The sequence below is a fragment of the Hoplias malabaricus genome, chromosome 1, assembly GCF_029633855.1.
Source record: "Hoplias malabaricus isolate fHopMal1 chromosome 1, fHopMal1.hap1, whole genome shotgun sequence".
In the NCBI taxonomy this organism is placed as follows: Eukaryota; Metazoa; Chordata; class Actinopteri; order Characiformes; family Erythrinidae; genus Hoplias; species Hoplias malabaricus.
The window spans coordinates 31,571,138-31,581,608 of NC_089800.1; the positions used below are offsets into that span (position 1 = coordinate 31,571,138).

The following is a 10,471-nucleotide window of genomic DNA, read 5'->3' on the forward strand; positions in this document are numbered from 1 at the left end:
ATCTTTCAGTTGAACAAGGTTGCTGTCTGTGTGTAGTAGTTTTAGTTTTTTAATATTTGAAGTGTAGGGAGGATGGTACTATTTGGGATACAGTTCGAGCTTCTTCTCTATTGTTGAACAGATCCTAACTGCAAAGTCCATAACAGAATTATTCAACAATGCTTTCAGCAGTGCTTTACAGTTAGGGCGGCCGCCTTGACAACGTCATCCTCCCCCCTCCCCCCAATTTGTTTCGTGCAATTTGTTCAGTTTTATATCAAATCTTCCGAAGTGCTTGCGCATGGCTTTCAGATTCATTTAATGCGTCACAAACACACTTTCTGAAAATTACAATCCAGTGTTTAAGGCAAGCTGTGTGTTGTCTCTGAGTTTGTCCGTGGCTGTGTGTACACGAAGTCAGAGCATGTGCAGCCCATTCGTGAACCAATTCGCCACGTGATGATGATTCACTTATCAAAACGAGGGAGGTATTTGTGACGTATGTGTGAGTGCTGTGTCAAATTTCTGTTCTGTGTCTTTAAGAAAATGGGCAAACATTTTTGTGCATTTAAATGAGCCACAGGGAGGGGGCACTGTGGGAGCTCACTGACTGGAGATGTGACAGTCTGGAAAGAGGTAGCCTACTGCAGTTGTGAGTTGGGCGCTGAGCTTGGGTTAAGGGAGGAAGAAAGACGAAAACACAATATACTCAGAAGACCCTTCACTCGATTTTGTGCTCACAGGTTTGTTTTGAGCCCCAGTTTGCTGGAAAATTATGTGCTGTGGTGTGCTAATCCAAATGCCTGTTAGCTGACCAGCTCTTCTTCCACACAGTGTAGAACCGTCTTAGTTTGCTTATTTTCAAACTCTTATCTTCCTCCAAAACCAGTCTAAGAAACGTTTTTTTTTTTTCCTAATCGTCAACATGTGTGTTGGTGTGCACTGTCGGGCTGAGCTAAAATCCACCACACAAACACTCAGAAAACCCTTCTTTCGACTTTGTGCTCACAAATATAAGGCTCAGTGCAGCTCGACCGTGCACCCTCCCCACGGTAATATCTTATACCCCAATAAAATTTTGAGATGTATGTTGGTAGGACAATGTGGATACCGCCCATCCCTAAATCGCATACACATATGAAAGAGACCCAAATTTGATTAGACAAAATCGGATTCAGTGTGTCCACACAGCCCTGAAAAATTCATTTAAAAAAATCACATTTAAGGCAAAAAAAAAAAAAAAAAAAATCAGATTGAGTCACTTCAGGTAATGTGAGTGCAGCCTTTCTGAAGTGGTTTAGAGGATTTTAAGAAATGGGGTGAATTATCTTAATTTTCCTTAACAAATTTAAATTAACAGTGGTAATTGGTGTCTGTTACTGTCACATTACACAGGAAAAGCACTGACACAAGGTAATTAAATTCCCATCAGTGAAAATCCCTGTTACTGTGGCATAACAAAAACGATTTGGAACTATTTCAAGAAAACCAAGCTTCCATTTACGTGGCTCTATCACAAATAAGAGTGAGGCCATGTTGGTTGGAAGGTCCCTCTATGTTACGATGCGCACTGAGCTGAGATTTGTTTGTGTTTACAGTGATTTGGAGTCGCGGAGAGAGGTGAAGAAAGAGGAAGGAGAGGCTTTCGCCCGGGAGCACGGCCTTATCTTCATGGAGACTTCAGCTAAGACTGCGTCAAATGTAGAAGAGGTAATGAATCATTCAGATTTTCAGCCACAGGTTTCAGGTCCACCTTAAAATTGACATTTTCTCCCTCTTTTCCACAGTGAAATACAGTTCTGGTTCTTAATGAAACATCTGTGACCTGCTTTGGTCAAAACACCACAAGCCCCGTAGCGTTCTCCCCCTGTCTAAACAGTCCTGTTCAGAACGCCCTGCCTTTTTTTTTTTTTTTTTTTTCTTTTTACTCCAAAACACATTCGTTTCATTAGTTTACACCCACCTACAAAATTAAACCACCGACTAGAGAGGTTAATGACAGAGATGTTAACTGGTCATTTTTTGCATATCTGAGTCAAGTCTCAAGTCTTTGAGGTGCAAGTCCAAGCCAAGTCTCAAGTCTCTCATCACGAGTCCAAGTCTGAAGTCTCTTATGGTTAAAAAGCATGAATGCAATCTCTTCCGGCCCACATTACTGCATTGCTATTTCTTAAGATTTTAAATCATGTACAGTACTGTCGTTTTTAAAGTATATTTCAGTGCAATGTGTAGAAACCCACAAAAAAAACCCTTACAAATTCTATTTTGCAATATTTGAACTATTGTTTTCTGTTTCTAGCATCCTTTATGACTCATTATTATCTGGATTTGTAGCTCAGGCATCTCATCATTCTTCAGTGTTTGAAGAAAAAATAAAACTATTGTAAGTACAGGCCTGTGCGGGACCGATGTTTAATCACGCTTTACGTGACGGGCTACACTGAATAATAAAGAAGATTACGTTTGTTGCAGCACGACTGGTGGAAACAAAAAGAAATCCGCGGTTGCCTCACTAAACAAACAGCAAAGTTATACATTAAAAAAACAGTTCTAGTAATAATAATAATAATACATTATATTGCACAAAGAATGTTCATGAGTCCCAAATTTCGAGTCCAGGTTGAGTCCGAGTCATTTGAAGATGAGTCTCAAGTCGAGTCTGAAGTCACTGTTTGAGCGACTTGAGTCTGAGACTTGGACTCGAGTCGCACTTGAGTCCTCATCACTGGAATGACACTGATTATCGGGTTACAGCACCCCCTGTTGGGGGTATATCAGGCAATGAGTGCATGGTCAGTTCTTGAAGGTCAATGCAAGGATCTGAGGGCCACACTGTGATGGTTATAATCTTGTAGTCAGTCTCCAGAACTCAGGTGTGTGGGCTGTTCCCACTGTGCAGTGGTCAGTACCGACCCAAAGTGTTTAGAGGAAGGATGAACCATGAACGGAGACAGGGTCCTCACACTGGGAACACCCTGAGAAAGTTCTGTAGACACTAACCAAAACATAACCATCACAATGTAGCCCTCAGACCCTTATACTGACAATTTCTCCTGCTCCAGCATCGACTTCAAGAACTGAGCGTTCACACACGCCCTGACATTACTTCTCCTCGACAGGGGGCGCTGTAATCCGATCAGTGTTACTCACTTTACCTGGCAGTGTTTTCCATCTTGTGGCTGATCTGTGTATACTATTGCCTGCATTGTACCGTAACTCTTCAAATACACGTTATTAAATATTCTAAATATGTTTTCATTCACTGTCCGGTTTATTTTCTTTCTCTTAGCCTAAATTTAATAATATGGCACGTCACTGTGACACGCCCTGTGGCACAGGGGTCGGGAGTGTTTGGGTGGTGATTTGCGGTTGATGTGCAAACACACACACACTCTGAACACAAGGGAAAACAGCCTCATTGTGCTCAGTGGGAGGCGGCTGAATTTGAGCCGAGAGACGGCTTTAAAAAGCGGAGGCGTTAATTTGCGGCCGACCCTCCTTCCCTCCCTCCCCCTCCCTCGGCTTACCCCTGTATGATTAATTTGTCTCATTAGTGTCGTGTGAATTCTCCTGACCCCTCCCCCCGCCCTTTTATGACTTTTCAGTCTTCTATTTAAAGCTCATGAATATTCATAGAATTCCTGCCACGCTCATACAGGCTCCGTGTGGGAGAGAGCCGCGCTCCTACGGCTCCAGCTTCTCCGCTTGATTGTTTTATATCAAGATGAATGTGTGTTAAACATCTTTTGGGTCTCTTTGAGGGTGGGTCCAGGATCGTGGTCCAGGTTGAAAAAGCTAGTGATGTATTTGAAGAGCTTCGTTCTGAAATACATGTATCTCAATGCAAAGAAATATGGTGCAAAACACATTTGGTACATTTAATACACACGGTTTTAATAATACAGGTGTTGTTCATATATATATATATATATATATATATATATATATATATATATATAAAACGGTAAAACTATACTCTCAGCAGGGTTATTCACAGGGATGCTTTTGATTTATTTACATGTTGGTTGTTTTAAATAAGCAACTAACTTTCTATTATATATTGCAAAATGTTGTTATATTTGGTTAATTATATGTGATAGAAAAGCTCAAAAAAATAATAGGTAGAAAGGACAGAAAGGACACTGTTGTTGATGTGATGCAAGTATGTGAGAAATACTGTCCCTTGTGGTGCAGTTCCTAACAATGAGTGAGCATGCGACTGAACAAACAAACAACCAAAAAAAAGTGGATTTTTAATTTACTTTATACTTACATTTACAAAACAGAAAAAAAGTTGTATAGTGCATTGCCATTGAAAATGTTTAAAAGTGTCTTTTAAAGGTGCACTAGGCAGTTTCCCCAGCATATGTATGTTATTGTAGTTCATGTAGCTAGCCACTAGCTATCCCCAGTCCTGTTCGGTGCAATAGTGACTCAATAGTGCAATAGTGAATAGGGTATTTTCAACCACCACAGCTTGTAGAGTGCAGTTTTTCATACAGGTTTTCTCAGTCCCAGAATGCACTTGTGCTGATTCTATTTTGAACTATTTTTCATCCTTTTCTTAATATTTACAATTCATTTGTGATAGTTTAATATAAAATCACATTACACACTGCACCTTTAATGACCTGAGTTCTACTTTCTGTCTTGTATACCTGCAGTAGCAGGTTGCAGTTGGAGGGACTTTATTCTAAGATCCTGGGTGTTCACAACACTGCCCTCTAGCAAAGTGGATGACCAATACTCCCTTTTGTCTGGTTATTTTTAAAGGGTTATTCCACCCAAATATTACTGTTTTCTAAATGCTTAGTTTTAAACACGTTTAAGTCTTATTACAACCTCAATGGTAATTTAGTTAGAAGATATTCAACATAATTTTTAGTGGCAAATATGGAATGAATACTGTAGTAGTGCTTTAAAAATATATTATAAAATTAATTTAAAGCAATATTTGAATAATATGTGACATTTTATGATAATAAAAAAGTAGATACTAAAGTATTTTATGCCTCTCCCTGTAAGTCATGAGGTCTGTAAGTTTTCTAACCATCAGGGGGCGCCGTTACTCAGCCATAAACACAGTTCCTGCGTAAAGCCTTGAACATCTGTCAAGATAATCTGTATCATCCCTTTAATTTATTAATAGCTCATGATACAGTGGATTAGACTGTGACACACACACACTACTCATACACACATTTATCTGTTTACAGTTGTTTTTGGAAATGTATTCTTTTAAGCACAAATAAATGAATTAAAAGCTACATTTTAAAGTCTAAAATGGAGGGTAGTTAAACGTTATTCCCTCTGCAGTGTCTCTGCTCTAACGACTGAGACCCAAATCTGTTGATTAGTGGGTTAGTGGAGCATTTGGCTGCTTAAGCGAAGTGTGAGATGGAGTTTTAATTGGTTCTTTCCTTCTCTGTCTGTGTGTTGTTTTCCAGGCGTTCATCAACACAGCCAAGGAGATTTACGAAAAGATCCAGGAGGGCGTCTTCGACATTAACAACGAGGTAATGGAGCAGACATGTAGATGGAGAAGAAGCACCTTCTGTCCTTTATTACAGGGTTTTTCATTGGTTTAACCAAGAGATCTGGGTCAAGGGATGTCCCACAGTGATCTGTTTACCTTAGTACAGGGTTCGCTCCCTGAACCTCAACCATGGGAGAGTCATGGATCCCTACAGAGCAGGTATGATTTGGGTGGTGGATCATTCTCAGTGCTGCAGTGACACTGACATGGCGGTGGTTTGTTATGCCGATTTTCCACTGCAGGGTCCCTACTCTTCTACGGCTTTTCCACTTCCTCATCAGGAAAATCTGGTTCTGCTACTGGAGCCGGATTCTTTTTTTAATCCCTGTTCTCTCGTGGTTCTGAGTGAGCTAAGTACAGACTAAACCGTGATGTGTAAACCTTGCAGTGCACTGAATGTTCAGAATTTGAGTAGTCACTCTAAGCCACGTAATGCAGACATCCAGCACAAACTCTCCATCTGTAAGATCTCCAGCTACAGCAGAGATCACATTTGTTGTTTATCCGACTCACAACATCAGCTCTTAAAATTAACAAGTGGATCAGACACAGCAGTGCTGCTGGAGTTTTTAAACCTTGTGTCCACTCACTGTCCACTCTCTGAGACACTCCTACCTCATTGGTCACCTTTGTAGATTTAAAGTCGGAGATAGTAGCTCTTGTGACGCGTTTCTTGATGTTTGTGGTTGGTGGGCTATTCCCAGTCCATTGACACTGAGGGGTTTAAACTAGTCTACAGTAAAACCTATTCTGCAGTTTGTTTTTAGTTTGTCAACTTCAGTTTAACCGCAGTGGTTTAAAGTGTGTGGTGTTAATGTAACCACGGCTGAAAGGTTTCAGTTTAAAGCTGGAACTCTGCAGAATGATATTAACTCCATGGCGTGAGGGATGAAGGAAAAAAGAAGAGAAAAGAGTGTTTCTGTGAGCTTCCACACACAGCTGTGAGCCCCTGCCAGTGCCTCACTAGCAAATACATTCCTCAGCTCCTCACTCACAGAAAGTTCAGCCTCTCTCTCTCTCTCTCTCTCTCTCTCTCTCTCTCTCTCTCTCTCTCTCTCTCTCTCCCCCTTCCTCCCTCTCCCTCTGTTTTACGGGAGTAGTAGGAAAAGTGGAAAGCGGAAGAATGAAGAATGTTAGGCACTGGGTCCAAAACCACATCAGCTGCTAGAAAATGTAGCCAAGGAATCAATCTCTCTCTCTCTCTCTCTCTCTCTCCCCCTCCCTCCCTCCCTCACCCCTTTTCTCTGTCTCTTGCCAAACCACATCAGCTGATGGAGACGGTGGCCAAGAGAAACCCTCACAGACATTAATAAATCAGATTTAAGGCAGTGTGGAGTTTCCTTTAAAAGGAGCAGGACATGAATGTGTGTGTGTGTTTATGAATGAATGTAGGTTTATATATGAGTGTGTGAATGTGTATGTGTCCATCCTGATGACTGTATATGCTACCTATATGTTAACACATGTTTTTATGAGTGTGTATGTCTTTGTGTTAGTGTACATTTATATATAATGTGTGTGTGTGTGTGTGTTAATACATGGTTATTTGTGTGGATTTATGCATGATTTTTTTTTTTTTTTGAGAGTGTGTGCTTGCATGTGTGTGTATCTACTGAAATAACTTTCTCCGTCAGAACTAAGGGAAAGTGAGAGACCATCTGATCTTTTTCAGGTTGATCTTTTTCCCAACCCTGCCCATTCCTCCCTCCAGGTGTGTTGCGCCCCCTGCTGTAGCCCCTTGCCATTACACATCCTCTGTCCTTTTGAGCTCTGTTCTCCTTGTGTCCCTGTGTTCCTATGTTGGACCCATGCATTCACTCCCCAAAATTCAGTCTCCAAATCGGGTTTTAAATGTCCACTGACGGTGTGTTTTGTGACTTGTGTGTGTTCCCAGGCGAACGGGATTAAGATCGGACCTCAGCACGCTGCCACCAACTCAACGCTGGCCGGAGGACAGGGAGGACAGCAGGCCGGAGGGGGCTGCTGCTGAGCTTCTGTTCTCCTTTCGCTCTCCTCCATCCCTCCATTCCTTATGTTTCTACTGGACTGGTCGCGCTCATTAACGTTTTTTTGTTTTCCCTTAACCCCCCCCAGCCCAGCCCTCCAGCTGAACCCATGTAGTAGATGGCTGTCCAGGAAAAAAATAAAACGTAAAAAAAATATATATATATTAAAAAAAAAAAAAAAAAAAAAAAAAAAGTGGTGACAAAAAAAAAGACCAGGTCCTGAAGTCCTGAGAAACTCCTGAAGTCCGCCGGCTCCAGCAGACGTGATTATGGTTACTAGTTAGGCTAAAAATAAACAACAACAACACAATAAATATAAGATAAAAAACCCACCAGAGCTTTGGACCCCATACACGTAAAACTATATCATCTTTGTATCTGAGTTATTATTTTGTTTAGGCTTCTTTTCTTGTTCAGTTGTGGATCTTCATGCCCTTTTGACTTCAAATCTGAATTGTATTAAACACTACAAGGTCATCTCTTAGTATTTTAATTGGTTAATGTGGGCAAGAGATTGAGAGAGAGACATCAGCCAATAGATTAAAACCACTGACAGGTGAAGGGCATAACGCTGTATCGTGTTACAGCGCCCCCGTCAGGCTCATGTGTGAACGTTCAGTTCTTGAAGTTGATGTTGGAGCAGGAGAAATAGTCAGTGTAAGGGCCTGAGGGCCGTACTGTGATGGTTGTAATGTTTTGGCCGGAGTGTACCCAGAACCCAGGGTTCTCAGTGTGAGACTCGGGGCCTAGGACCCTGTCTCCGCTCACCGCTCATCCTCCCTCTGAACACTTTGGGTCGGTTCTGACCACTGCACACTGAGAACACCCCACAGACCTGTGTTCTGGAGACTGACCACAACATAAGCATCACAGTGTGGTCCTCAGATCCTTACACTGACCATTTCTCCTGCTTCAACAACTTCCACTTCAACAACTTCAAGAACTGACTGATTGATATATACCCCCCCACACACACACACACACACACCACCACCACCACCCCCATCTTCAACAGGGAGCACTGTAACCAGATCAGTGGTGTCACTCAACTCACTAGTCAGTGGTTTAATTTTGTAGAAGGTGGGTGTTAACTAAAGAAACACCACCGGAGCGGGTTCTGGAGACAGAATTAAGGGCACATGTGTATTTTATGAAGTGGAAGGGGGCAGTGATGAAAGGAGCAGCCGATATCAAAGTGAAGAAAAAGAAGAAGCAGGACTGTTTTAAATCTGTATTTATGGTTCACATTCTGGTGTATATATAGTTGTTATCATCTCTTGCTTTTGATGTACGTTGACCGGGCTAGAAATTTGGTCTGGATTTATTTTGCTTCAAGTCTATAATCCTTTAATTCTGTAATTCTATAATTCTCTACACTGTAGCGATTAGAAAAAGAGCTCCAAAAATGCCACAGTATTTGCTACATTTCTGAATTTAAAGAAGAAAAAAACTGCTTCAGCACCATTTTTAACATTTTTACTTGTTTTTTGTGTTTTTTGTTTTCATTTACTCCTGGGTGTGTTCCACTTAGCAGGATTACAAACTTAGCCGTATTACTCAAGCTCAAAATGTGAATCATCCAGTAGGAAGATCCTGTGTCTCTTCCAGTTGTTTAGGCTTGACTTCCAGCATTAAGATGGCTCACATTCTGAGCTTAAGTTATCTGGATATGGGATACACCAGGTAGAGTACACCACCAAGCAGGATCTCTTCTCTCTTAGCCAGATAGCTTTAGCCCAAAGTCAATTTTAACTAATAGAGGGAGAAATTAGAGACATTCCTATGCATGGCTCTCACTTTGGGCTTAAGATAACCGGCTAACTCTGAAATCCTGGATTGTGGGACACCCATGCCATCTGCCTTCAGCTTTGTCTCTGTCCCTGTGTAGAAAATTTACTTAAATATGACTTCGATTTCTATATCTTCTTTTATTAATAATAATAATATTAATAATAATGAGAAAATTATAATGATGATGATGCCAAACCTGTGTTTATCTGGGGAATGGATTAATTTCACCTAGTCCCTCACTGAGAAGCGGTAGAGATGAGGTTGCCTTAAAGGTTCTGGGTTTTTAGATCATGTCTCACACACAGGATTGTTTTTTTGTAACAGAAAGATGCGTACATGTTAAAAACAAAAAAACAAAGCTAGCTTCACGTACAGTAGACTATCATCTGAACCCATATCCTTGCACAGCCGGGGTATGATGTGTGCACATAGCCATTTCGTTTAGTTTTTCCCTCCTCAGAATGGTTTATTTCATCCTCCTCTTCCTGCCGTGTAGCGTCCCAGCGCAGATCCACCTCCACCTCCATCTCCTCTGTGTCTGAATGGTTGTGTAAAGGCTTGCTTTCTCTGGCAGTGCGTTCTGTTCTGATAGATATATGGTGAACATCTTGTCCGTTGTGAAAAAAGGGGTGTGGTTTAAAAGAATAAACATTAAAAAAAATTTAAAAACAAAGCCAAACTGAAGTAACTTTGTGACCCTCGACTTTATTTGCTGTGTTCTCAAGATGAAAATGCTTATCACAATAAAATATAATAAACCCATCAACTCTTCGCCTGGGCTCATACAATGCTTCTCAACACCAGACTACTACTGTTCATTTAAAGCAACAGTAGGTAACATTTTCAGCTTAATAGTACAACTTCAAAATAATAGTGTTGCTTCAATGAGCCTCTGTCATTGTTAATCCAGGCTCAGCACTGCAGAAACTGCACTGTGTAACTTTGAGGAGGGTAGGACAACAAATACCTTCCTCATAATTTCAGGACAGTACTGTAAAAGTGAATTAAATACAGCAACTGTAAGGGGAGTTCAGGAGTAATAATACCAAATCTTACCTAGTGTTGCTTTAAATAAGGATGCAGTGTCAGTGATGTGAGGTGCTGAACAGCATCCCCTTGTGGAGCAGTCGCTAAATGTAAGTGAATATCTGAGAAATGG

The 10,471-nt window shown here is 41.1% G+C and overlaps 1 protein-coding gene across 1 annotated transcript in view; it reads left to right on the forward strand.

Annotated features, from left to right (window-relative positions):
* Positions 1-10,071, forward strand: part of rab2a (RAB2A, member RAS oncogene family) — a 31,668-nt gene extending 21,597 nt beyond the window's left edge. Inside the window, exons 6-8 of the mRNA XM_066662345.1 lie at positions 1,578-1,689; positions 5,427-5,495; positions 7,410-10,071. Of these exons, the coding sequence (XP_066518442.1) occupies positions 1,578-1,689; positions 5,427-5,495; positions 7,410-7,505 (277 nt within the window). The 3' untranslated portion in view covers positions 7,506-10,071. The remainder of the gene's footprint in view (positions 1-1,577; positions 1,690-5,426; positions 5,496-7,409) is intronic.
* The last annotated feature ends 400 nt before the right edge of the window (positions 10,072-10,471 follow it).